The following is a 26,350-nucleotide window of genomic DNA, read 5'->3' on the forward strand; positions in this document are numbered from 1 at the left end:
GTACTGTACCGCACTTAATACTGCTTCTTGCCATGACCTTCACCGTGTCCCCCATTAGGTGGTACAGGCACACTGACGAACCTCCTCAACACTTCGGTTTCCCATTCTCTCAATCCCCCTTCATACCTCCTCTGCTTGATAGCCTCTGGCGAATAGTTTGCGTGAATCTCCTCGGCACTCATACCAGACATGATAGCTTCTTCCTTCTCTTGTTTCTCAGCTTTGATAGTTTCCTCACGCTCCTTGATGGCTCGTTCCCACACGGGCCAAGGTATGGATCCGTTCGTAGGTCCTGGAATCTCCTCTTCCCCAGCCTTAGCGTTGACGTCTGTTTCTGGGTTGATTTGTTCTGACGGAGCGTCTGTTTTCGATTTGATATCCTCGGATGCTGATGCTGCCAAAACCTTCTCATCACCATACAACGAGAATTCACCCTGTCTCGTCCTCGTCAATTTCACTACATGTGCACCACAGCCCAGAGCTACCCCTATATCATGTACGATCGACCTGACGTAAGTCCCACTTGAAACTGTCATCTTGACAGTAAATGTAGGTGGTCGTAAACCATTTATGGGAGATATCTCAGGATAATCAGGTTTTTCTAAATCCGGTACAAAAGATTCTTTCTTCGTTTCTGCCGGCTTGGAATCTGGTACATCCCCATTGAACGCACTTTCTTCTAATGTAGTAGGGTTTGCACCTTTAGGTTTAGAAGGTTCTGTACCAGCTTGAGAGACTATGTCAGTCAATTTCCTGAATACTTTCTTCTCATCTTCTGATAATCTCTTTGTAGGCCATTTGTATTCGTGTCCACCATCTCCTGGTGTTACAGATGCAGGTCTGAAATCGATTAGTTCGATTGACACTTGACATTTACGAGTAGGGATTGGACGAGGTAGAGGTTTTGATTCTCGGGCATACTCGTATAATGGTTTACCATCCATCTTCAGAGCTGAGAAGCTGTGACAAAGATCATGAGCATAAAACTGCGACTACCCGTCATGCAGAAATGGACATACATGGGAGGTACTTGATCTATCTCTCCTCTAAACCTATCCAGAACTTTTTCTATATCTTCCCTTGTGACGTGTTCCCATGATGATGTCGATAATACGGGATCATCAGAATCCATAGAAGTTGTTATACATCCCAGTAAACCTATACTTTCGTATTCCTTCATGAATTCCCTAATCAGCCTTTTTGACCGTGACTCGTCGAATAGCTAATACTCACCTTTGTACACTCCAAAAACCTATTCAAATGCTTCGTACCTCTATTCACGCCAATGACTATTGAACAATGATCTAAGTCAGATAATCTCTTCCATATTATGATCCAGCCAGACAAGGGGCTCACCTAATACACCGTCAGCTAAAGGATCCAATGTCCCTCCTTGACCAATCTTCAATCCCAGATGAGCCGTATTCTTCTTTTTGTTCTTCTGGAATCTCGCATGTTTCCGTTTCTCAGGATCGTCAAATAACTTGGACTCTAGTAAGAGCGATGTGATTGAGTCTATCACTTTCATCCTATGTGGTCAACGCGATAAGCCATTAGCCTCAGCGACCTGGGCCGGCAGAGAGGACGAGAATATACGTACGAGCTCGGACCTGAAGGCTTAGCTATGGGGAATAGACCATTGAGTGGTAAGGGGGGCATTGAGGGTGATTTTGGCATTTTGATAGACACAGTTGGAGGGTATACTTGAATTCCGGTTGAACGAAGTAGACCACCTAATGGTCGACGTACAAATGGTGGGATCTTGTTAGATGTACCTGCACTGATCTTCCACAGCGCTGTCGAAGCTTGGTATTCTATGTTGTCCTATATTGCAAAGATGTTGCATCAGTGTTGTTGGTCTTGATCGTCTTCCAGATGGTGGATGTGGTTTCCAACTTTTTTGGTGCGAGATTGTTTGATTACGTAAACGACCCACACTCAACGGCTCATGACTGGCCAAGGTCACCGTCGAGATGCAGCCAATGTCTACATCCTTCTTGCCTCATCTTCCTCCAAGCTAAAGGAAGAAGATATAAACACAGAGGAACGAGGGACCACCAACAATGGCAGCTTCATCCTCTTCGAAAGCTCACGTCAAGCATTTCAAGCCTTATTTCACCCCTGTCGAAGTGGAGAAGCTGTCTGCCAAACAGCGAGGAAAGCTGAGTGTATCCCGAGAAGAGAAAGTGAGACAACAAGCTTGTGGGTTCATAGACGCTGTCGGTGTAAGATGTGGATTGTAAGTTGGCTTTCCGGAACTCCTTCTTACTTTGGACTTCAACTTATATGATATGGCTTGCCATCTGTGTACAGCCCTAGAAGAACGATAGCTACTGCTCAGACGCTGTATATGCGATTTCATCTTTTCTTCCCTTACAAGGATTTCAACTATGTTGTATGTCTCTCTGCATTATTTCCTTCTTCCTCTCAGATGACTAGACTGATCAACTGTATACATATAGGAAGTGGCTCTTTCGACATTATACGTTTCTTCCAAATTACACGATACAATCAAGAAACCCCGAGAAATCATCCTTGCTTCTTTCCCTATCCGATATCCAAACTTGGTCAGAAAGGGTACAGTGGATATAGCTACGGCAGAAGCGAATGGTCTAGAACATGAGAGGAAAAGAGTGTTGGCATGTGAGAGGTTGGTATTGGAAACTATGGGATTCAAATTTGGTGTAGAGACGGGTTTGAGGGGAGTCATCAAGATTGGCAATAAATTAGGTTGCAAGTACTCTTCTTTTCGTGGAAGTATGCTCAGCGCTGATGGAAAGTTTGATTTAGTGGGGAAAGACCTCTGTCAGAGTGCTTGGAAAGTAGCGGTGGATTGGTAAGCTTACTGACTATGCGTATTGAATGTATTGCACCAGCCGACTGATCAACTTCATTGCATAGTCATCGTACTCAAGCTCCCCTATCGTTTCCTCCGCATATCATAGCGTTGGGATCGATATATACCGCTTCTCTACTCCTGTTGGAGACGACGAAGTTGCCTTCCGATGATAGCACAGTGTCTGATGGGGTACCCTCTGCCACTCAAGTGGTGGGACTGCTGGGTAAAAGCGGATCGTGGGAAACGGAGTATTCGGCTTCAGCAGGTCACATCGATGGTGAGCTTTCCATATCACTGCAAACGGTAGGATATACAGCTCATACCCACCTCTAGATATTGCTCATCACCTCATCGATCTATATACCACTATTCTATCGTCCCTCCCCGATAGTCTACCAAATGCTCATACACCTTCTCCGGTATCACCTAAAGAGCCAAACCCTTCCTCGTCTCAGACAGCAAATACCACTGCATCATCGCCTACTGCCTTCCCTCTGCCATTATTCTGGACATCACAAACTCTGACTGAGCTGAAGATCGAGCTGAGGAATAGGAGACCTGGTGCACCACCTACCAACCTGGGCTGGACGGCTGCCGGTATCCACAATGGGACTGAAAATGGGAATGAGGGAGATGAAGCTGTGGAAGGGATGGGCAAGAATGAAGGTACGATCAGATTCTTATGGGATGATGAGGAGACCGCGTGATGAGTGTACTTTTCAAGAGATGTCCTGCGATGTGTGCAGCCTCCATTGTATATACCATGCATTGATCATCGTTACCGGCACCATGTGATGAATGCGGATGACGATGGTGTCTGAGGTTTGAAGAGTTATCGGGTGGATAGGTTCCGAGAAAGCCGCGCACAAACGTCACACCTCAAATAGATGACAACAACCATTAACCCGTTGCATTCATCTCACTGCATTCATCTCCCTAACATACTTTGCATCATCCAACTTTATACTCATCGACTTGTACTTAGACTGTAACGTGACTGTTCGGTGCAGCAAGCTTGTTCGTCTTCTTCTAATCGTGGTCAAGCTCTCTCTGAATTTCGGGCTCTTGATGCTGGAATCCGCCATAGGAGCCGATTTCGTCAAAGCATCATGTCCAACCTAGATGATTGTAAGTTCATACAAGGTCTGTTGAAAGCAAATCACCTAGCTTATATCTTGTCATAGTCGTAGAACATTCATCTGGGCCCTCCATACCGCCCCGCTACTCTTCAGCAGGTGCTTATCGTGGAGCAGCGCAGGTTCCAGCTACAGGAGGAGGAGGTATCGAGAATGTAGGATATGAAGGTTTCGAGGTGGATGAAGGTGAGGAAGAAGACCAGGATACAGGTATGGTTAGAGCTGTGAGTCTACAAATAGCCAAACCCTTTCTAAAAGGACAGCAGATCGCTTCTGACGCTCGACGCAGCTCGAGACAGGCTTTATACCATCATCACAGACCCCCTCATCCCTACCACCATTATTCTCATTATCCCTCGTCCAGTACTCTCCGCCATCTTCCCTGACTCATCTTCGAGCAGCCAATAACCTCTTGTTCCTCGCTGCTGCTCCTCTCTTAATCGTAATCATTGACTTGGAGAATCCTGAAGAATTAGTTACAATTGATTTACCTAAACCTGTACCTGAGAAGGGAAGTCCTGCACTCCAAGTAACACCGACTATCGACAAATTACACGCCGATCCTACAGCCAGACATCTTTTAATCACTACTAACACAGGCGATACATTCTACCTGCCTATCAGTCCTGGAAATGCCGCTGTGCAATCTAGAAGACCTAGACCACTAAGGTTACGACAAAGTATAACGGCTGTAGGATGGTCACCTATCTCAGGAAGTACCTCCTCAGAAAGTAACGGACAAGATGCTGGTAGCCAGCCTCATGGAAAAGGAGATATAGTTACTCCACCTTCAACAGATGTTCTCCTGGGAACCACGACAGGTCAGATACTCTCGTTACCCCTTCCTCCTCAGGACGATATCTTCAAATCCGTATCGATAGGGATGAGTAAACCAACTGAGAAAGACCTACAGACTGTTTATTCGTTACCTGATCAACAACCTGTCACTGGTATCGGATTTGGTTTTTGGCCCACTGGTTCATCTGGGAGTGGATCTAACAAGAAGAAGGGGACGGAAAAGAAAGCCTGGGTCGTCATCACTACGAAAGAAAGGATGTATGAGATTCAGGGATTGGTCAGCTCCACTACCGCTGGAGGAAAAGGTGGTGGATGGGCTGAAGAGGTCTTCAAGCCGCTGAGAGATGGTACACCTAGTAAGTGGACTTGATCCCCTTTGATCCAAGCTTGACTGGCTATGGGTACAGAATTTCAGGAACTGCCGGGAGATCCACCAAATTCCTCTTTGAAATTCTACATCCCTTCGCTCGAAGGTCAATCGGCTTCATCGCTTCCACCTGCTTCTGCACTAGTCTGGCTGACCGGTGAGTTGTTCGGCTGCTCAACTCCAGGAGAGCCAGTAACTGACATAGAACCTTAGCTCCTGGTCTGTACACATCGAGCATTGCAACCTCCCTCTCATCCGATATCCTTACGAAACCTTCTTTGATCCCGTATCCATCATTTGATGATCCGTCCACACCGGCATTCAACCGAAACGCATCTTCCAATTCGACCTCGACTCCACCTACACCTATCGCCGTCTCGATAACTCAGTGGCACTGGCTCTTACTGTATCCTAATAGAATAGTCGGCATATCGAGAGAAACGGAAAAGGTAGTTTGGGATGAACAGTTACCTCTGGTGAGTCATTCATGTGTTAAAGAAATCAAGGGTATCTAATCATTGAGTTTAGTCCGGCGACGAGAAGGCGATCGATCTCTCAGCCGATCCTGTGTCTCGGACATTCTGGATCTACACCGATCGATCCATACTCGAGGTGTTGGTGCGAAACGAGGATCGTGATGTGTGGAGAGCGAAATTGGAGAAAGGGGAATACTCAGATGCTTTAACTTTCGCTAGAGTGAGTTGTCATCCTCCTCAAGATTTGATGTGTGCTCAACTCGAGACTTTCGTACGCAGACATTACCTCAGAAGGATATCGTACTCTCAAGACAGGGCGACTCCCTCTTCCAACAAGGTCGATATATCCAAGCTGCTCAGTGCTATGCCAAGTCTAGTCGAAGTTTCGAATTCGTGACATTAAGATTCATCGATGCGGATGAGAGGGACGCATTGAGAATGTACCTCGCCGATAGGTTAGATCTGCTCAACAAGAAGGTAGGTACAAACAGCTTTACAGACGAACACGGAAGATGGGCTAACAAGGTGATCAGGATCGTACACAGCGGATGATGCTTGCCACTTGGCTCGTTGAGATATACCTCAGTAAATGCAATACTCTCGAAGATATCGTGGCAGCCGAATCGGCTATTTCAGATGTCGAGAGTTTGACCATGGAAAGGAAGTTGATGGAAGAAGATTTGAAGAATTTCATCACGACGTACCAGGTGAGTCATAGCCGCCGGTTCAGGAGATCGAAAAGAGATAGCTGATGGTTGCATACAGAATGATCTTGAACCCAAAGTGGTATATGAGCTTATACTATCACACGGTCGAACGGATCTCTACCTCTTTTATGCCAACCTCAACAAAGATCATGGGAAGGTAGTGGAACATTGGGTGACGGAAGAGAAGTGGTTGAAAGCTATCGATGTGTTGAACAGGCAGGTGAGCCATGATCTCTTATGTGAGATCATGTTATACTCTGCTGACTCGATCTACAGGATTCCGTGGACCTGTACTATCGTTTCGCATCCATCCTCATGAGAAACGCCCCCAAAGAGACTGTCGACTCATGGCTTCGACAATCATCGCTCTCACCTCGCCGCCTTATCCCGGCATTGTTGCAACAGCAACAGCGGAAAGAACCTATCTCATCTAATCACGCAATACGATATCTATCCCACGCCATACATAATCAAGGATCAACCGATACGACCATCTACAATCTTCTTCTAACTTTCTACGCGTCTGATCCGGATCCAGATGACGGCCCATTACTGCGTTTCCTCTCTTCCTGTCCTGATGATTCCGAGACCGAAAGGCCATATTACGACCTAGATTATGCGTTACGAACATGCAAACAGCATGGAAGGATACAACCCTGCGTCCATATATATTCCAAGCTGGGCTTATACGAAAGTAGTGTTGATTTAGCTTTAGAGAAGGGGGATTTGGAATTGGCCAAGATCAATGCGGATAGACCTGATGACGATGATACGCTGAGAAAGAAACTGTGGTTGAAAATTGCTAGATATGTGGTCCAGGAGCAGAAAGATATCAAGAGGTATGTCCGCCCCTTCTCACTATGATTGTGTGTCAACTCATCAACGGTCAAATAGTGCTATGAAATTCCTCGAATCGACCGATTTGATCAAAATTGAGGATATCTTACCTTTCTTCCCTGAATTTGTTGTTATCGATGATTTCAAGAATGAAATTTGCAATGCACTTGAAGAATACTCGGCAAGGATCGACGAGCTCAAAGCCGAGATGGACGAAGCTACAGCATCTGCAGAATCGATCCGACGTGATATTGAAGGTCTGGCGAATCGATTTGTGACTGTCGAGCCTGGGGACAAATGTTGGAAATGTGGTGTCAGCTTGACGATCAGACAGTTTTACGTGTTTCCTTGTCAACATTTCTTCCATGCTGATTGTTTGATATCAATGGTGAGCCAGCTTCGACTAGATTGATATCCTTACAACGCGATCAATGCAATGAGCTAATGCGATTGTATTTCTACTTCTAGGCTATGGAATTCCTCCCTGCACCCTCATTGCGGCGTATCCTCAGATTACAAGATGAATTAGTCTCCAGATCATCCGATCCATCCACTCGAGCATTGCTATCGTCAAACTTCAGTCCATCCCATTCCGGTACTGGAACACCGAGACATACAAAGGGTCAAAACAGTCAAGTGGTAACTTCCGGATCGACCACTGCGGATTTACTCTTAGGTCTGGGAGGCCGAAATAAGCTTATAGCTGCTGGAGATAGACTACGAGAAATGATCATACCCGATGCACTAGCTCAAGCAGTCTCAGTGGTAGGTGCTGGTGTAGGTGTGGGATCAGGTAGAGGAGGATTAAGCAAGAAGAAGAAGTTAGAGAGGATCGATGAAGGTAGAGCAGAAGAGTTGAGGAAGGAATTAGATGATTTGGTGGCTTCTGTATGTCCACTCTGTGAAGGGTCAATTGTGGGCTTGGATAAGGGTTTTATAGCTCCCAATGAGGATATAAGAGATTGGGAGGTTTAGAGGTTTAGATAGGTGTTTGGTATGGTACGTGATACATGGAGTATATACAGGCATTTAGTGTTAGTACAAGAAGGGCGAGCTATTGATGCGCAATCACAATTCTCGATCAAATGGTCGATCCGATATATATGGCTGGCTAACCTTGACGCCATCAGTCATATTCCCAATAGCTGTGACGAAAGGGTAGATCTCTGTCATTGCACAGGGCGTTGACTTTACTGACTTGACTCAATTGACATTCGCATTGACATTGATATCTGACACATGTCTGGTGGCATGCGCCGATCGAAGACAGAAATAGATTCGAAAACGATTCAAGTCATGTCTTATCTGATCTGACGGGTTCGCCCAGTACTGAATGGAATGTACGTTGAGTGCCTGTCTGATCGTCTACTTCTGTGTTGATGCATGATCAGGTACTACTAGGAGGCACAATACAGATGAGCAGCACACCCACCCGAATCCGTTCATATAATTAAAACCCCTTACATGAGATACTTCATCTTAATTCGAAAACCTGACTTATATCGACGCCTGATACATCGTCAATAGAGTTTGTAGCAGATCAAGAAACACGATAGTAAATCTGTATACAATCAATACTGATCATCGTGAATGCATTATGCTGACGATCAAGTATATAAACTATCATCTTCATTCCATTCTTACCATCTTCCCTTTCCATCCTTCAACACTCAACTTCTCATCTCTCACATACACTCAATCTTCCAACGCCGGTCGTTGAACTGACATCACACTCTTTTGGCCTATATACCTACCAAGTCATTAGCCAGTCTAATCACCCAATACCACTTCTAGTAAAGTATAGTATAGTAAAGTTTAGCTAGTCTACCTTACATCCTACTCACTACCTACAATACCAGCCCGAACACAAGTTTAGCTAGTCTACTTCTGTCCCCTCGCCCAGATTCCTTCATTTAACAACTCAAACAACTTCAATCCAAGATGTACGCCACTCGAACTATCGCTCTCTTCGCTGTCCTCCCATACCTCGCCTCCGCCGCACCTCTCTTCGGCCTTCCCAACCTCGGTGACATCCTCGGACAAGGCAAAGGAAACTCAATCGACGCTTCCACCGTCGCCATTGCCGTTCCCAAAGTGACCAGCTTTGTCGGCTCAGCTGTGCCCGCAGCTACTTCCGTACTGGGTGCGGCCGTAGCTCAAGAGACTAAATTCGTCGGGTCGGCCATTGGTACAGCCACCAAGTTAGCTGGAGCGGTCGTTGACGACGTCCAATCTGCTGCTGCGCAAGTCACCGGAGCTGCGTCGGTAGCGGGAGGGGTTATGGGCGGAGTAAATGTGAACAATGGTATTTCAGGTGCGATCGCTGGTGATTTGACTGGTCAAGTCTCTGGTATCGCCTCGGGAACAGTCAAGAATGTAATTGGAAATGTCATCGGGGATGTCGTTAGCGCTGCTGGATCCAATCCCATTGGCGGAGTCGTTAGTGGAGTCGTACCTAGTGGTGTAGCAAGTGCGATCGGACAGGTTGATTCTACCGCCAAAGGGATTGTAGGTGGTGTGATATCAGCGGTTCCAGATGTCATTGGAGGTGTAGTCAACAAAGGTCAAGATGTAGTTGCCGGTGTGGTCTCTGGAGCTGTCAACCAAGGTCAAAACGTCGTTAGTGGAGTGATCAACAAGAGTCAAGATGTTGTAGAAAATGTAGTCGGAGGAATTGTTAGCCAAGGTCAAAACACAGTTGGAAACGTCATCAGCGGAGTCACCGGTACAGTCCCCAACGTCCTTGGTGGGGTCATCTCTCAAAGCCAAAACACGGTCGGAAACGTCGTAGGAGGAGTTATCTCACAAGGTCAGAACACCGCTGGAGGTCTATTGGGTGGTCTAACAAACACAGTTGGTAACGTCGTTTCTACCGGTCAATCTACCACTGGTGGTTTACTGGGTTCGATCATCCCTGCTGCTCAGAACAGTCCTGATGCAATCGTTCAAACTTTGAACAGCTTCATTGTAAGTCATCATTTCTCTCTCTCGCAAAATCTCTTCTCATCTCATCTCAACAAATACTGATGGTAATCGTGCAATGTGAACAGTCGAGTCTCAAACCCGTCTCAGCCGTTGACTCAATCCAAAACCTCCAAAAAGTTTATTCCTACCTTACCACGGTTCTGTCCAACCAAGCTCTAGTGAAAAACACCGCTTCGGCCGATTTCGCTCCATTTGTCAATTATGCTGCTCAGCTTGTTCGAAATCTCAACTCTTACGTTAATTCCTTACCATCCAGTATCACTTCTGCTTCTGGAATCTTGACGATTGCCGCTCAGATCGACGCTGCTACTGCTCAGATGTTAAGCGGTATCAAGACTACTGCTATTGGTGCTACTCAACTTTCCACTGCGTTGTATGCGGATGGTATGTTCACTGCTTCTGCTTTGAGCACTTTGTTCCCTAAGAGTGAGTTCGACGCTGTATTTAGGCTGAAGGGAACAACAAAGCTGATGAGTCGATGGGGAATAGCTCTTGCCATTTTACCTCCTGCTCCTATCAGTCTGTAAGCGATCAGATACAGAGGTATTTCTTAGAAAGAGAGACTCGCGGACGTGTCTTGACATTTTCGGATGCTGCTGTTTTTTGGACATTTTTTTTGAACATTGGTGATTTGAAGGATAAGAGAGACAAGAATAACACTTTAATTAGATGTTGGACTTGACCTCCCTTGTATACTGTCAGTGTGTCAATTAGTGTCTCATGCATGAGGATGTAACATGATGAACCATCCAGCCCATAATGACTTGCCAATGTGTGATACTGCATGTTTCTGTCGAATGAATCTTCCGTCCTGTATGCAAGGCATTGTTATCCAAGTAGCATGTATAATCGTATGATCTTAACTCCCAAATCCGACGACTCATCGAGTTACTGTCCATCAACCTCTTTTCCAGCATCTTCAGCAGCCTTCACAGCACTCTCAAACCAGTTCTTAAGCACTTCCTTATCTTCCTGGCCTACGCTGATCCTCACCAGTCCTCTTTCAACCCCGTGACTAGCGGCCCAATCCAGCTCTAAGTAATGCGCCAAGATCGTGTAGGGAGAAGCCAATGTGAAACTCGTCCCTAAGGAGGGGCCCTTGGCACATCCAATGGTATTGTAAAACGCCTTCGAAGCAGCTTCAGATGTGAATGTGATCGAGAACAGTCCACCGAATCCTCCTTTTCCTGTCGGTGGTAATCTCTGAGCTTGAGCGTAATTTTCGGGAGTCTGGAATCGAGGATAGTAGACTTGTTTGATCACTTTTCCTTCTGTCGGGGGGGAATTATCTGCCAAAGATCGCTTGAAGAGGAAGTCGGTTACGTCATATGCATTGTCGTTGACTCGTTTGATACGACCTCGATAATCCCTCGAGTTACGTTCCATGTATACTGCATCTTCGGGATAATAGTTATCTTCGTATATTTCGCTTTGTGCAGCTTTAAGATCTTCGAACAGTGGACTGTTGGGGTTTAGGATAAGACTGAACGAAAATAAAGCTTATCAGCTGGACATCCTTGGAGAGTTCAGGTGATGCAACAGCTCACCTTCCACCCATCACATTGGCGTCACCACTGAAGATCTTGGTCAAACTGCTCACGACAATATCGGCAAATTCGACGACTTCCACGTTGATGAAATTTCCTATCGTTTCATCTACCACAATCACGAAGCCGTATTTATCTGCCAACTGTCTGATCTTCACCAGGTCGGGACTTCTAAGTAAGGGGTTTGATGGGAACTCGCAGAACAAGGAGAGAATAGGGGGTTCATCAGGTTGTCGATCTTGGAGCAACTTTTCTAGAGCTGGTATATCCTCTGTACCTCCTGCTCCTAAGAAATGACATCCGGGTCCCCATTTTTGCAGGATCTTTAACGTATCTGTGTAAGGGAATCTGCAAGAATCACCTGCCATTAGCATGACTGATATTCCATTCAGAAGGAAAATAACCGACTTACCCAAAACAAACACTCTTTCCTTCCTTCTCACCCTTCCTACGCCTAGCCGCTCGGGCGATATCGAAAGCGTGCCAAATAGCACTCATACCACAAGGGTACAGATACACATCATCCTCTTTGACAGCTTTCTTCCCTGATCCTGACCCTGCTCCTCTAACCACATCATCTACTTTTCCATATCCCTCATCACTCGGTAATAAGCCACCTGCAATTCTTCTTTTCAACGCTCGTTTCGCTAGCGGTGCGTTGAATAGCGGAAGATTTCGTCCATAACGTTCTTCAAGGTAGGTCGTGAGATCCGAAGTCAAGAACTCTTCTTTCACAGATTCTACAGGAGCATCATCATCGTGGTTGGGGTTGGTCTCTAATCTAGGTGTAGGTGGGGCAGAGAAGGTGGTAGGTGTAGGGGGGACTGAATTTGTCCTCCTTGAATAATGTCTATTCCTCGTTGATGGAGCTTTCGAAGGTGGTCTTTCCAAATTTGGTGGAGTAGGAGGACGATTGGTTGAACCAGCTGGTAATTCACCCAAGAAAGCTAAAGCTCTTTCTGCCATTCTAGAACATATCCCATCTCCTGAATGTTGCCAGAACGCTTTCCCAAATGACCAATTCGCCTTGTCAAATAACAATATTTGCAACTCAATACAATCTACTCCGCCTAATGATTTCGTATCGATGATGGAGATTGAAGAAGGACAAATGACAAACTCGACTATCCTTGATGGCACTGGGGGATTCTGATGAGCAAGGAAGTCACGTCCTTCGCCAGCTACTTTTGGTGAAGGTAGTAAGATACATAGCTCGTCGGGTCGACCGAATTTGGCTAAACATAATGCGGCGAGCTAATTATTGGGCAGATACATCAGCTTGAGTGGTGAGTTAGTGAAGACAGAGCTTCGAGCTTACCTTCTGTATACTCCTGTGAATGAAGAATCTAGGATAACCAGTTTCCATCCTCCCTACGACCCTCTGATCTCCCTCTTCATATCCGATATTATCTTCCCAAGTGGGCAAAGACACCGAGATAGCGTGGGCGGTGAGAGCTGGGACCGATGCGCCCAGAGGTATAGGTGAAGGCATGGTGATAGGAGGAGCAGCTACGATGGTGGACGGCATCTTGCCTAATAGGGTGATTTTAGGTTATGAAGACAACTGCTCGAGAAGGATGAAATCGAAAGAGACATTTTGACCGACTCGTACGGTCCGAAGGAATGGATGTCTCATATTCTCATCCATCCTAAACGCACAGACGGATTTTCCGATTTTGTTTTGTTTTTCCATTTCGACTCGATTAGGAAGTTACACTTGAAATTGTAATCAGCATTACAAAAACGATGGATCCCTCGGTTCAGGGCGATAACAGTTTTTCTGTAATGGCGTGCTTTCTTCGTTCCTTCTATACAGACGAGTGACTTGTACATATCTCCGGGTGGTGATACAACAACAGACTAGAAGACTATCTATTCATTTTGAAGTGCTTGGCTTATATGTTTACATGGATACACTTCATGAGAGCACTTCAATCCCTGCTTTTCGACTTCTTGCATATGTCTTGGGATGATTTAATTCGAGCAATCGCCGATCGGTAGGTGGTTCATTATTCATAAAACGGCTCATCGTTCTCATCGCTCAACTCATTCGCACCTCCCCATTGTCTACCTTGATCTTGAATCTCCTGTTTCAATATGCACCAAATGGTCAGCCAACACCCCAGTGATCACTCTGGATAAGAAGGGACGCGTACTCACCTGAATCTGGAAATCATTTCCTCTCCTGACTACCTTTCTACCCAGATGATCAACCGCCATGTCTACAAATTCCCTCTTATCCATCCTCCTCTTTCCATGCCCTTTCATATTCATAACCTTGTTGACAGTCTCAGATACTCCTTTTAGTTTGTCATCGTTTTTGCCATCTAACTTGTCTTTGACGTCTTCGAGTAGATTGGTATTTCCCGATTGGTATTTCGATTTGGATGATTTGGAAGTATCATGTAAAGGTAGATCGATACCTCTCTTAGATGGTTTATGGGATTTCAATACTCCTGAAACGTACTCATCGGGTCTCGCTGGTGCTGTCGGAGGAGTGAGGATTGAACCGATTTGGTTGATAGGTAAGGAAGGTGATTTTGCATTAGAGTTGGTCAGTGGTGTAAGGGAATTTGGAGATGCAACCAGCTGTTTAAATGGGAGGATTAGTCACTTGCTGACAGGAAAAGTGATTCTTGACTGGTATGATCAAATCACTCACATCGTTCAATCCTGCTGGTGCAGCTAAACTGAAAGTCGCAGAGAGCAAGATAGCAGCGAAGTAAGTAGCTTTCATCGTGATTGTCTTTGATAGTTGATTGATTTTTATCCGAGGAGAGTGACTTTTTGGACGTATTCCCGCTTGGTCATTATATAGTTTAGCAGGATCATACTACTATGTATCATGCATGCATGAGTGACGATGCACCATACGTTACATCAGCTAATGAACGTAGCTGGACCGGCTAAACTTGGAGAAGGCTTTGATGGTTAGTATTATAATTTCAACTGATCAACATTGAGCAATGTTCGTCGAGTAAGCAAGGTCAGCTGGATTCCAAAAGACGACAGTACCTGGTCCTCTCAGCAACATGACCGATGACCAAAAATGCATACAATGCGCGGACTAAGCGTCTAGAAATCTCACGATGACGATTTTACAATTCCTCATCGGAGTCATCAGCTATGCGCAGGAATCAAACGGAATATCATTAGCGCACAGTCCAACAAATTCTCTAATGACCAATGAAATTATCCACTCACCTCCCATATTAGCCAAGAAATTGGCGAAATCCTTCTCCTTTCTCCCATCTTCATCTTCTCCATCCATCTCTTCATCCATATCCATTGTCTTATTCTGTCGTTTCTGTTGGTTTTCCTTATCCTTCTTAGCCTTTCGCTTCTCCTTCTTGCTCTTCTTACTCAATACACTTCTTTCTCCTCCCATCATATCCCGTTCGGTGCCCGAAGTAATCTCCTCTAATTCCGCCATAGGCTCTTCAACATCCATACCCATGAAGCCCAACATCAATTCGCCCTCTGTCCTCTCTACTGCCGCACGTCTCTTTTTAGCTTTCTTCATGGCTGCTTTCGCTTTGGAGCGATCTAGCATCCCCGCTGGCAGTACTGCCAATTCCTCCGCTGTGAATAACCTGTTATTCTGCAAGCCTGATTGACGAGGTAGGACTGGTTGAATGGGGAAGGAAGAGGTTGATGATGATGCGATTGGAGGTGGTCGGAAAGTAGATGATTCAGCGTCAGAATCATCCTCATCGTCCGAATTAGCGTATATCGGCTGAGGTGGTTTGGACATCGGCACGACAGTTTGAGTTTGAGGTATTGAAGCGGCATGTGCGAGCTCGACGCTACAATCGGAAGTTAGCTATACCACCCATTGTGTGAAGATATGGGCAGCTTACTCTTCAGCCGTAGCTTCTGTATCAGCAGCCTCTTCACCCTCCCAGGCAGCTTCATCACCTAGATTGTCGAAAAGACCGTCTAAAGTGAACGCTTCACTGAGAGTATTCAGAATCTTGGCATCTCCAACCTTATCTCCACTCATCTCAACATCATCTTCTCCATTCAGTATGACCGCATTGGCAGGTTTCTGCGGCTGAGATGGCGCAGAAGAAGGATGAATGGCGGGAGGTATGGTGAAGTACGATATTTTACCTGAGTTCCAATCTCGTAATATCTGCACTGCAGATCCTTCCAAGTCTGGTATACCTCCTTTAAATAGTCTACCTCTTGTGAGGGCTATCTTGATTAAGAAATCCCGTACTCCATCGTAGGAAGGTATATTGTATAGTTTTTGTAATTGAGCTGGATCTACTTTCGTTAAGATCACTTCGACTAATGGACAATATAGACATTTATCAGCTATCTCCTCCTTTCGACCGGTTGGGCCTATAGCATCTCTCACCAGGTGATATTGGATCTTCGACCAATTCCGCCTTGATACAATTCCTCAACATGATCTCAGCTTGCTTCTTTTTTCCTTCTTCTCCTTCTGTGGATCTACCTATATCTTCCAATACCACACCAGGACAATCTAGAATCTTAACTCCCTTGTCTAGTACGACTTCTTGTACCACACGTGTCTTACCTGGCATGGAAGCTACGGCACATGCTCTTGATCTCTTCAGTGAGTTGATCAAAGATGATTTTCCAACATTGGGATATCCCACGACACCGACTGTCAACGATGAATGTGGAGTAGACAAGGCATATTGTTTTAGTAGATGTAGGAGCGCGGGAGCACCAAGAGATGATGAAGTGGTTGGTAAAGCGGGTAGATTCTGTTGTTGACCTGGTATAGCAGCTGGTTGAGCTAATGGTACGGCTACTTGCGATAAGTGCTGACGCTGATTCTGAGTTGAGGATTTGAAAGGCATAGTAGGGAAAGAATGACGAAGGTGTTTTAACCATGCTTCGAGATTCGCTCGGGGTACAAGATCTATCGTTCAATATTTCATTTATTAGCTTGAAGTCGCTTCTCTGACGGCAAGCGCTTTTGTAAGCTGATCAGATCATCACATACCAATCTTATTTACTACCGCTAGCAATTTTTTCCCCTGTACATCCCTCTTTCTCACCTCCTCTTCCACCCATCTACTCCTCGTCCCGTCCGGATCTCTCGCATCTAGCACTTGTATGATCACATCACTTCTCTCTATCACTTTTCTCAACTCCCTCATAAACGCTTTCGAAGATGAATCTCGAGTGGTGAGAGAAGCATCGATCGGTTCGTAGAATGATATTCCACCTAATCCAGCGCCGGTTGATTCGGGTCCATATTGGTCTGCTGCAGAGAGGGTAGCCAATGATTGAGGCGTAGGATGACTTGCTGTACTGGTACCGATCTATGGTATCCAGATAATTGGTATGAGCATTAGGGGAAGATATCTGACAATTAGGTGCGGTGAGCACTGACCTTTGCTTTTTGCTTGTTCGCCAGGGAGTGGAGTTTGGGTACTTCCAGACCTTTCTTCTCTACATGGATTCTCAGAGTCAGCTGACATGCGATCGTTCGAATCAGGAATCTCCTTAGCTTACTCTGAGCGGTCGGCACAGAATACACCTTCCCCTTATGACCTTTCGACTGTTTATCTGGGGAAAACAAATTTTGAGACAATCAATAAGCGGCAAAGGTGAAAGAAACTCCTTTTGTTCGAGTCGGGCTCACTAGCTTTAGGCATTTTTCACTTGAGAAGGTTCTTGATGCCCCTCTACCGTTGATTGTATATTTATTCTTTCGTTGTATGTTATGACTCCCTCATATGCTTTCATTATCATGATCATCAACAACAGTTGATCCATCTTCAGCAAGGTTTGTCTTCTCTGAAAAATCAAAAGTGGAGGTCGAGGTAGTGCGGATATCGCCGCCATACTTTACAAGCTGACATCACTCAACCGAGATTTCTAAGCATCAAAGCATCTACATCTTTCGACTTTGTAAACTGTCTTTTGCCTGACTATTCATCACCGACACTTTATATCTGCAGCAAACACCCTTGCCCATCGTACATCGTCACATTTACTATCATGACCGCGTTATATCAAGCTCTCCGCTCAGCTCGACCTTCAGCCACAGCGGGACCATCCTTCCGACCTGTCTTGGCTCGATCATTCCATGCTACCAGGATAGCAAGAGATCATTTCCTAGATGCTAACGAGGAGGTGAGCTAAGTGGAGTTTGTCAAACCGACCGAGCTCATATATACATTACGCTTCATAGGCATTCAACAAGCGAGCATTGGACGAAGGAAGTACTAAACCAGTCTTAGTCGATTTCTACGCCGAGTGAGTCAACTCAGCTGTGTCAACCTAGTGAACCGCATGAATCCCAGCTGATGTTCGTCTGGTAGATGGTGTCAGCCATGTCGAGTGCTTACTCCATTACTCAAGAGTCATACTGTGCCTGAGTCATCGTTCGATCTGATGACCGTCAATGTGGATGATTACCCAGAATTAGCAGCTAAATTTAAGGTGAGTCAGCTGGATTTCGAGGGCAATCGTGCTGCTCAAATTGCTGGCAGAAGGCGATTTTGGAAAATGGACTGATGAAATATCTTGCGATACAGGTATCAGCCTTACCGACTGTCGTAGCTTTCAAGAACGGTGCGGTGAAGAACAAATTCGGTGAGCTGCGCTTTCTTTCGTCTTGTTGGTGGACAGACAGCTGATACCGTATATAGTTGGATTCAGAGGGGATGCGGATATCAAGAAATTCCTTGGTATGCTTTAGACGGGTTGACAATGCATCATGCATTTACCATACGATATACCACAACTTCCTAACTATTCCTGGGATACTGATAGATGACAATGCAATCGCAACTAACAGCATTCGCGATTTGCGATACCTCAAGCGCGACTGACCGAGATACCCAGAATTCTATCCCTCTTTACACTTTCAGATCATTTTCCTTCGCCCAATCTTTGTTGACCCTCTTCTTCCAGCTCCCTGCATTTTCCCCCAACTTGTCAACCCCTTTAGTCAAGTTCTTCCAATACTTCTCTCTCTTCTTCCTTCTCTCATATTCCTTTTCCAACCTTTCTTCCTCATTACCACTCGGTACACAACCACTTATCATCCTATGTATTCTCTGATCCTCGTGTCCATACCAATGCCATTTCGCTCTTTCTTCAGGATCTTCAGGAAGTTCAACCCTTCCACATGATCTAGCAAAATAAGTCGAGTCGAACCATCCTTTACGCAAATCACCATGTTGTTTCTCCAATTCCATCCTAGTCGACCTCGGTACAGTTTTCAAACAGATTAAAGAACATTTATGATAATCTTCCTTTTCCTTCTTCTTATCTCCCTTTGAATTACGGGATTTGCATGGTTTGCACAGACAGTTACTGATCGGAGCTCTATGTTTCCATAGGTATTTCTCGCATTTGTAGGTACATCGGACACAACAACATGCACAACGGAAGAAGTCGTGTATGAAGTGATAACAGCAATAGATGGTCATGGTGATGTAGAGGAAGATGATGAAGCATACGACTAACGGTATGGGGGATCAGTATCTGTTGAAAGAAGAAACTTACTATACGTACCGAAGATAATCAATGTCTGATACTTATCCCAGGCATCTTGGATCTTAAGGGAACAAATTTTTGTATTCAGTACGATAATCTCGGTGATACATTGGAACTTCATGTTTCATTACTGATATATATAACTCACCTTGGTTATGAACTATGCCTCGTAAGGATGACAAAATCAGCGTCGATCATTCGTTATTCCGAGACACTCACGTCTTGCATCTTAGTAAACATGCCCAACATGCCTTTCGCATCATCATACTTGCCCTAAACGCAAATCACAGTATATGTCTAGGTTAGTTGACTTACTTGTTCCGGGAATTGTCTTTTGTTTGAACCTGTAGACCATGTAGACCATCACTCACTTTAGCATCGTTCACGGCATTCTGCTCGTTCCCCACAAACGCATCAGCTCAGCTCAACTGACCCTCTCATCTGAGTCTGTTCCATCAAGAACCAACTTACCGTAGCAGTCGCCACAGCTCCAGCAGCAGTCTTAGCAGCACCTCCACCAGCCGACGTAGCAGTTTCCACTGCGCCCTTGGCCCCTCCCACGGCAGTTTCAGCTGCACCAGCTACTGCTCCTCCTACATCGCCGAGGTCCAATGGCGCCATCCTGTAATTACAGTAGGGTTATACAATCTGTAATTTTTGGGTTTCTCAAAGTGACTGAAAAAGACTATTGTCTATGAGACGAGATTTTGGTACTTTCGATACAGTAGAGATGGATAATACCCCCTTTATTTTATTTTCTTCTCTTGAGAGATTTGTTGCGTTTTTTTGACTTATAGCTTACCAACAGATGAACTTTAGAGATGTTTTCTCGTCATGAGTGATTCTTGATAATTTTACGTTGTGAGTATGATTATTATACGAAGTTATTTAACGGTGGTTTTTTATTTTTAGTTCTATACTTGGATCTCAAAGAGAATCCTAAAATTCACAACGTCGCGATTTGGGACAGGTATCAGCAATTATCCCAGTCATTCATATGATCCGATATGACTTTGACATTGGTCGGGTGTGACACTTGGATTGGATGGTAAATAACAAAGTGGAAAGGATGATACGGTATGAAACCTCAAAGGAAGCGAATATACTGTACTTGCAAGGTCATACACATTTCGGATCAAGTGTTTTATCCCAAAATCTATAAAGGATGATCGACCTGATGCATTTGTAATATGTATCAAAATAAGTACAAATCGTTTGATATGTCATTGTTAGTAAATTTTGCGAAGACGCCTCTGTACTGTGCATGATGATATACTTCTATACTAAAAGTTTTCACCACTCAATTCTATCACCCCTCCAATCCCAACACCTCCCTTCCCACTTCTTCCCCTCATCTCCCCTCTTCACCCGTCCCATGACGCCTGTCATCTTATCGATAGCCTGATCAATGTCAAACCTCCCATGCTCGGGGTCAGGCTTGATGTTCTCACCCAAGACGGGTTTCGTAAATGACGTGATGACTGTTCCAGGATGGTAGCCTACTGCTACAGCTGAGGAATTCTTGTTGATCAGTTCGTGATCCAGAGTGCGGATCAGTTGGTTCGTAGCTGCTTTTGAGCTAGAGGTGTGTCAGCTAAGACGCTTGGGGTAATGGGTGGAATAGACAAGCTCTCAAGGCAAAAGCGAGTAAACGACGAGAGCTATCTTAATGCTGTCACTTTTTGTGTTGAGGTCATTCTCATCCATTGTCTGGTTCAAATCTCCTGTTACAGTAGTGCCCTTAATGCATCCCGAAACTCAACTCACGCTCTGTAAGAATACCATCCTCCACGATGATTATCCCCTATACTACCAACTCTAGCACTCATAGACCAACACAGACTATTCTCCTTTCCTATCAGCCCCTGAGCAGGATCTTCACCGTCTTGCCATTCAGGGGATGAACGCAATTTATCAAATTGCTTCTTGGTAGGAATGAGGGGTATGAAATGTTTGTAAGTCAATATATGACCTAGAGTGTTTATTTGGAATTGTTCAAGTGCGAGTGAAGGGTCGATGGACGATAAGGATTTTTCGGGATGTAGCTGTACATTCATTTCGAGATAAGTTAGCAAAAGGAAAAGGGGTGGGGGGTCCTACGGAATGATTTGATAATGTACCAGTCGATAAGAGCTACTCACCACACCTGCCATACAAGCTATCAACCTCACTCTCCCCTGTCCTTCTCTACCTCTTACAATCTCAGCCGCTCTGGCTAAACCATCTTCATTACGTACATCCACACCCCCAACAACACTCAGCCTCTCCTTTCCTTTACCTTTGATATCGCCTTCAAGAAGCTTAGAGGATAAGTCCCCTTCCCCAGATCTCGGTCGATGTGTTAGAGCGTATACCGATAAGTTTGTGTTTTTCAGGATATATCGAGCGAGGGCTGAACCTAGTGAGCCTGAAGCTCCTTGGATGATAGCTATCGACATCTTGTTGGATTGTAGATGGTTTCACTTCTTTTGGTATTCAAGAGCTTGGATTTAGAGTAAACAATGATTTTCTTACATGCAGACAAACAAACACTATGGATGGCAGTCTCACATATTATATTGCAATATGATTTACCCTCGTCAAATACGCCAAGTTACCATGAAAGTCAGTCGCTATCGATCGAAATGGAGCATGGACATAGTCAAATCCGGGGTCTCCATTGTGTGACGACATCAGACCACGTGAGAGACGACAGATAAACCAAAGATGCATGCTTGTATGAGAAGGGTTCCTCTGATGCATGAAGGTACTCTAGCCTCTGCTCGAAAGTACTATCAAGACATAGATGTCATTAGCGCAGACGATACTTGTATAATCAAGCAGACCAGGAGTGGTGTGTGGTAGTAGGAAGAAATATATCAATTACTTCGGTCGCATCATAGTGAGAACCGTTAATCATGTCAAAGTGAGTGAACGTTTCTCTACGGGCAGGTAAAATATCTGATTCAATCTCACTTATCGATGAGATGATAGAAATCATCTCAAGCTCAAGGCACTGCTCATCGATCTCAATGGAACCTTACACCTTGGCTCGGAACCTACCAAAGGTGCTGTACAAGCTATCGAGAAGCTAAGGAAAGCGAGAATACCATTCATCTTCTGGTATGTAGCTTCCCTGTCTTATGTGATTTACAGAAAGGGTCCAAGGGGCAAGAACACCTGAAATGGAAGTGAAATATAGATGACTGGGTTGAGACTGATGGTATGAAATGTAGTTCAAACTCGACCAAAGAATCTTCCTCTCAGTTGCTGTCTAAATTAGGGGAAATGGGCTTCAGAGCTTCCCAGGAAGAGTTGATGACTAGTTTGAGTGCTTGTAGACAGCTAGTAGAAGAGAAGGGATTTCGGTGAGTGTCCGACTTCTTGAAGATGAGATCCTCGGCTGTGTTTATAGGGATTTGGATAATCTGCTGAACAGACAGATGAGCTAATGCCATAGACCGCTTTGATAGACGACCATACCTGATAATGTCCGAATCAGCCAAATCCGAATTCCCCTCCTCCTCCTCCTCCTCCTCCTCCTCCTCCTCCTCCTCCTCCTCAAAGGACCAAGGGATGTACGACTCAGTCATCTTAGGTCTGGATCCACCTTCATTATCATACGACAACCTCAACAAGGCATTCCGCATACTCAAATCAGAACCCGTCTCTCAATCACAATCGAGCTCATCTGACAAGAACGAGAAGAACGGTGATGATAGAAAAGCAGTATTGATAGCACCACATAAAGCTTCTTTCCAACAATCTCCATCCACATCCAGCCTACCAGCGGGTCTATCATTGGGTATAGGTCCATTCGTTCATTTACTTGAACATGCCACTGGAGAAAGGGCATTGATAGTTGGTAAACCTACTAAATCATTTTTCGAACTCGCCATTCAACGATTACAGCATAATCATGGTATCAAAATTGGAGAAGGTGAGATAGGTGTGATAGGGGATGATATACAGAATGATCTGGGAGAAGGAGCGAGGGAGTTGGGGTTGAAGAGGATTTTAGGTAAGTACGGTATGATCAAACATCTGATCACTATCCATGTTCGTACTAGTTGTGGACTGTAAACTGATCTATCACTCTGATACATGATATAGTGCGTACTGGGAAATATCGACCTGAGAGTGAACAGACGGATCATCGACCTGATAAGGTGTATGAAGACTTTGCGGAGTTCGTGGATGATCTGATATAAAAAGAGTCCACGTAGATAGATATATACATAGATCATAGATGTAATACCATATCCATATTCCAAATGAATACACAAAATAAACACATAGTCAAAGTAATCCAAATACCATCGTGGTCTAATGATTGATTCAGTCGATTCGTCGATGTAGTTCCGGACGTATTCCTGGAAGCTCTAACGCTGAAGGAATGCGCACGTATCGCGAATGCAGCGTCAATCCTCTCACCCGACGCCCATTGTTGATGCATCCGGGACTGAGCAGATATCGGGATGCTGAAACCAGTGATTCGTATCGCAGTCATGTATACAAAGCCCAAAAAGGCTCTTTGGGAATTACGAATTATCTGCCCGAGCCCGTAAGACCGGACTCGGACTCTATTTTGATCCAATCAAAGCTGCCCCCGAAGATCAACGTCGACCCGACGCAGACGCAGAGGTAGAGGTAGAGGCAGAAGTATATAAAGGTAGAGATGACTCGGCCGAGGGGTGAGCCCCACCATGCCCACTCTTGGCAAGAGCGCGTTTAAATAGGGGCATGGCTGACTGGATCTTGGTTGATCTTGAATCTGACTGGCTAGATCTTGGATTGGGGTGATACGAGTATACTGACTGGCATGTCCGAATCACGTTAAACCGGTTCCGTAAAGAACCGTACGCGCCCGGAGTGACTAATCATTTTTATTCAGTTTATTCGGTTGACTCGATTTGAGGTAATCTAAATCCAATCAATTTCGCATTCTCACGCCATAAGCTTATTCATCCACGTATACATATATATCCCATATAAACAACACGGCATATTCCCCCTTTCTTCCTTTCTCTTCTTTCTTCTCTTCATCAACACTATCACTTCTATACTTTACATACTGCCTATACATCTATTCAAGATGTGTTACTAAATTGCTCTGCTGCACTGCGCTACTCAACGACCCAAACCCAAACAGTCGTTCCCATTTTTCTCACACCCACTTCACTTTTATAACCTTACCCAATAAATAAACAATCACCACGTCGTCCTCACCGACAAAGTCCTCTTTCAACAAGACTATCCAAAATGTTCCATACAATCCAGTTTGTCATCCTTGCCCGAGGTCCACCTCCACCATTGACCAACGAACAAGTCCAACGACCACCACCGCTAAGTCAGTCGATCCAGACTATATCACTACCGAGTCTAAAAGATTAGACGTCGTCGACCAATTGCCAAAGGTCATTGCTCCTACTACTACTGTAAACGGTTTATCGCATAATTACAACTACGATATATTCACAACAACAAAAGCTTCAAAGAAGCAATTTTCATCTTTATACCCATCAAGAGAAATTGATATCGACGAAATGAGATTCGAATCAACTTCCAAACCCACCTTAACCCCTGTAGGGTTTAGGCTACTTTCCATCTCGGAAAGAAAATTATCCACTTTGGACGCATCGCTTTACGACGAAGGACCTGAATTGCTCAAGGGCGTTTTGGTCAAGGAATCAATCAAGAGCGCTTGGAAGTCCGTCCAAGGAGGGTCCAACATTGACCTCCGGGTCGAATTGGATTCTTACTCAACAATGGGATTAGATGTCATCTCTGAAGAAAGTTTCGAAGAGGAGGAAGTTGTCAATGAGAATGAAGAAAGATGGTTTGAAGATCTCGTATCTTCCTTCGGTGAAGATGATTTCCAATCTCCCCAAGAAGTCACTCACGAATGGGTAGAATCGAATGTCTCTGAAATCGTCTTTGATGATATGGATTTGGAATTTGATAGCAACCAATTTGAAGCTTTCACTTTCCCTTCTCCTACGCTATCACCTTCTACTATCCCTCAAGTTACTATCACCGGTGTAGCTGAGGAAGAAGAAGAAGAGGAAGACGAAGGTTCTTTCTCGGTTGAGATCAAACCGTCGTATGTCCATCGCTCCGGCTCAACGATAGAAAGATCTTCTTTATTGGACACTCCGATACTTTTACCCATCTCTTCATCTACACTCGCTCCGCCATCACCTATCGAACCTATTCAATCAAGTTCAGATTGGGACGAATCGATCTACCTCCATCCTCAAGCTTATCAGACAGTCCACGATGATTATCAAGATATCGAAGAGTTCTCATTACCGCCTCCACTTATCAGATCTCTCTCGAGCTCGTCGACCACCTCGATTGAGGATGAGGAGGAGGAAGTGTGCGGCACACCACCACTCAGGTACTCGGAACTGAACGAAGAGCCACTATGGCTGAACCGTCTCAAGAACGAAGCTGATTTGATAGATGCGGATGAAAGTGATGAATATGATGAGGAGGACGATGAGTTGGGTATACAGAGGTTCACTGAGGATGAGGGCAAGGTCTTGGGAGGTGTTGTGGGTATGGCTTTGGGATTCAATGAGGGAGGTTTCGTATTGGTTTAGTTTTATTTATTTTGTTCTCAGGTGATATTTCTTTCTTCGCTTTTGTTCTTTGGTCGTTTGTGTGTCAGGTATTTTAGGTAGAAAATATAGAAAATACACAAAAACAAAAATAGTCTCTTTGTCTCTGTCTCTGTCTTTTAGGCCTTTTTTACTTTCCTTCTCGTTTCATGCATATACACTGTGCTTGAACTACTCTGCATATGATGATGACTTGGACAGCAAAGTATTCCTACAACACGCAGTCCGCCAGTCGAGTTGTTATTTTTAGCCTTGGCCATGGGACGTGGTGACGAATCGATCAGGAACAGCGAGACAGAGATTTGGTTACGTTACTCGCTCGCTGCATTTAGCAACAGCATCAGTACAACATAACATCACTCATACCTCTCTCTCCCCCTCGGCATTGTTTGATTGATACCAGATTTTTATATACCCTTGACATCTTTCATACCATATACACTTCGAGCTTCTCTTGGCAGTCTTAGCCTCTTATCGGTCAAGGTATAAGCACCACAGTTCCGAACTATATGACATCAAACCACATTCCTTTCTTCCGAGTTTGGACTAACACCATATATGCGAG

The 26,350-nt window shown here is 44.9% G+C and overlaps 12 protein-coding genes across 12 annotated transcripts; 6 read left to right on the top strand and 6 right to left on the bottom strand.

Annotated features, from left to right (window-relative positions):
• Window positions 1–14: 14 nt before the first annotated feature.
• On the bottom strand, window positions 15–1,677 carry I203_101241 (tRNA pseudouridine(55) synthase; the record flags this gene model as incomplete). The annotated part of the gene is made up of 5 exons (XM_019146194.1): window positions 15–960; window positions 1,020–1,174; window positions 1,234–1,289; window positions 1,357–1,529; window positions 1,601–1,677. The coding sequence occupies 5 exons, from the start codon at window positions 1,675–1,677 to the stop codon at window positions 15–17; spliced, it is 1,407 nt and encodes a 468-aa protein (XP_019004753.1).
• A 386-nt stretch (window positions 1,678–2,063) lies between these two features.
• Window positions 2,064–3,546, top strand: I203_101242 (uncharacterized protein; the record flags this gene model as incomplete). Its single annotated transcript, XM_065516846.1, has 6 exons — window positions 2,064–2,239; window positions 2,314–2,395; window positions 2,463–2,733; window positions 2,791–2,836; window positions 2,902–3,116; window positions 3,173–3,546. 6 exons carry the CDS (start codon window positions 2,064–2,066, stop codon window positions 3,544–3,546), a joined length of 1,164 nt encoding a protein of 387 aa, XP_065373664.1.
• Window positions 3,547–3,948: 402 nt separating this feature from the next.
• Window positions 3,949–8,135, top strand: I203_101243 (uncharacterized protein; the record flags this gene model as incomplete). Its single annotated transcript, XM_019146196.1, has 12 exons — window positions 3,949–3,967; window positions 4,024–4,199; window positions 4,265–5,129; window positions 5,181–5,297; window positions 5,354–5,616; window positions 5,669–5,836; window positions 5,896–6,093; window positions 6,150–6,323; window positions 6,382–6,543; window positions 6,600–7,162; window positions 7,218–7,548; window positions 7,629–8,135. 12 exons carry the CDS (start codon window positions 3,949–3,951, stop codon window positions 8,133–8,135), a joined length of 3,543 nt encoding a protein of 1,180 aa, XP_019004755.1.
• A 966-nt stretch (window positions 8,136–9,101) lies between these two features.
• I203_101244 (uncharacterized protein) lies at window positions 9,102–10,672 on the top strand (the record flags this gene model as incomplete). Its single annotated transcript, XM_019146197.1, has 3 exons — window positions 9,102–10,127; window positions 10,211–10,571; window positions 10,635–10,672. The coding sequence occupies 3 exons, from the start codon at window positions 9,102–9,104 to the stop codon at window positions 10,670–10,672; spliced, it is 1,425 nt and encodes a 474-aa protein (XP_019004756.1).
• Window positions 10,673–11,033: 361 nt separating this feature from the next.
• I203_101245 (uncharacterized protein) lies at window positions 11,034–13,220 on the bottom strand (the record flags this gene model as incomplete). The annotated part of the gene is made up of 4 exons (XM_019146198.1): window positions 11,034–11,628; window positions 11,693–12,040; window positions 12,105–12,946; window positions 13,011–13,220. 4 exons carry the CDS (start codon window positions 13,218–13,220, stop codon window positions 11,034–11,036), a joined length of 1,995 nt encoding a protein of 664 aa, XP_019004757.1.
• A 481-nt stretch (window positions 13,221–13,701) lies between these two features.
• On the bottom strand, window positions 13,702–14,429 carry I203_101246 (uncharacterized protein; the record flags this gene model as incomplete). Its single annotated transcript, XM_019146199.1, has 3 exons — window positions 13,702–13,779; window positions 13,853–14,281; window positions 14,355–14,429. 3 exons carry the CDS (start codon window positions 14,427–14,429, stop codon window positions 13,702–13,704), a joined length of 582 nt encoding a protein of 193 aa, XP_019004758.1.
• Window positions 14,430–14,790: 361 nt separating this feature from the next.
• I203_101247 (uncharacterized protein) lies at window positions 14,791–17,331 on the bottom strand (the record flags this gene model as incomplete). Its single annotated transcript, XM_019146200.1, has 9 exons — window positions 14,791–14,816; window positions 14,897–15,498; window positions 15,553–15,985; window positions 16,056–16,431; window positions 16,480–16,589; window positions 16,674–16,995; window positions 17,067–17,125; window positions 17,189–17,242; window positions 17,319–17,331. 9 exons carry the CDS (start codon window positions 17,329–17,331, stop codon window positions 14,791–14,793), a joined length of 1,995 nt encoding a protein of 664 aa, XP_019004759.1.
• Window positions 17,332–17,677: 346 nt separating this feature from the next.
• On the top strand, window positions 17,678–18,380 carry I203_101248 (thioredoxin; the record flags this gene model as incomplete). The annotated part of the gene is made up of 5 exons (XM_019146201.1): window positions 17,678–17,812; window positions 17,871–17,935; window positions 18,001–18,121; window positions 18,217–18,274; window positions 18,331–18,380. 5 exons carry the CDS (start codon window positions 17,678–17,680, stop codon window positions 18,378–18,380), a joined length of 429 nt encoding a protein of 142 aa, XP_019004760.1.
• A 160-nt stretch (window positions 18,381–18,540) lies between these two features.
• On the bottom strand, window positions 18,541–19,804 carry I203_101249 (uncharacterized protein; the record flags this gene model as incomplete). The annotated part of the gene is made up of 6 exons (XM_019146202.1): window positions 18,541–19,148; window positions 19,202–19,244; window positions 19,332–19,343; window positions 19,403–19,456; window positions 19,555–19,575; window positions 19,655–19,804. 6 exons carry the CDS (start codon window positions 19,802–19,804, stop codon window positions 18,541–18,543), a joined length of 888 nt encoding a protein of 295 aa, XP_019004761.1.
• Window positions 19,805–20,476: 672 nt separating this feature from the next.
• On the bottom strand, window positions 20,477–21,621 carry I203_101250 (uncharacterized protein; the record flags this gene model as incomplete). Its single annotated transcript, XM_019146203.1, has 3 exons — window positions 20,477–20,762; window positions 20,951–21,228; window positions 21,325–21,621. The coding sequence occupies 3 exons, from the start codon at window positions 21,619–21,621 to the stop codon at window positions 20,477–20,479; spliced, it is 861 nt and encodes a 286-aa protein (XP_019004762.1).
• A 459-nt stretch (window positions 21,622–22,080) lies between these two features.
• On the top strand, window positions 22,081–23,373 carry I203_101251 (uncharacterized protein; the record flags this gene model as incomplete). The annotated part of the gene is made up of 5 exons (XM_019146204.2): window positions 22,081–22,088; window positions 22,157–22,285; window positions 22,399–22,530; window positions 22,636–23,183; window positions 23,276–23,373. 5 exons carry the CDS (start codon window positions 22,081–22,083, stop codon window positions 23,371–23,373), a joined length of 915 nt encoding a protein of 304 aa, XP_019004763.2.
• A 1,335-nt stretch (window positions 23,374–24,708) lies between these two features.
• Window positions 24,709–25,767, top strand: I203_101252 (uncharacterized protein; the record flags this gene model as incomplete). The annotated part of the gene is made up of 1 exon (XM_019146205.1): window positions 24,709–25,767. The coding sequence occupies one exon, from the start codon at window positions 24,709–24,711 to the stop codon at window positions 25,765–25,767; it is 1,059 nt and encodes a 352-aa protein (XP_019004764.1).
• Window positions 25,768–26,350: the final 583 nt, after the last annotated feature.

The sequence above is a fragment of the Kwoniella mangroviensis genome, assembly GCF_000507465.2.
Source record: "Kwoniella mangroviensis CBS 8507 chromosome 1 map unlocalized Ctg01, whole genome shotgun sequence".
In the NCBI taxonomy this organism is placed as follows: Eukaryota; Fungi; Basidiomycota; class Tremellomycetes; order Tremellales; family Cryptococcaceae; genus Kwoniella; species Kwoniella mangrovensis.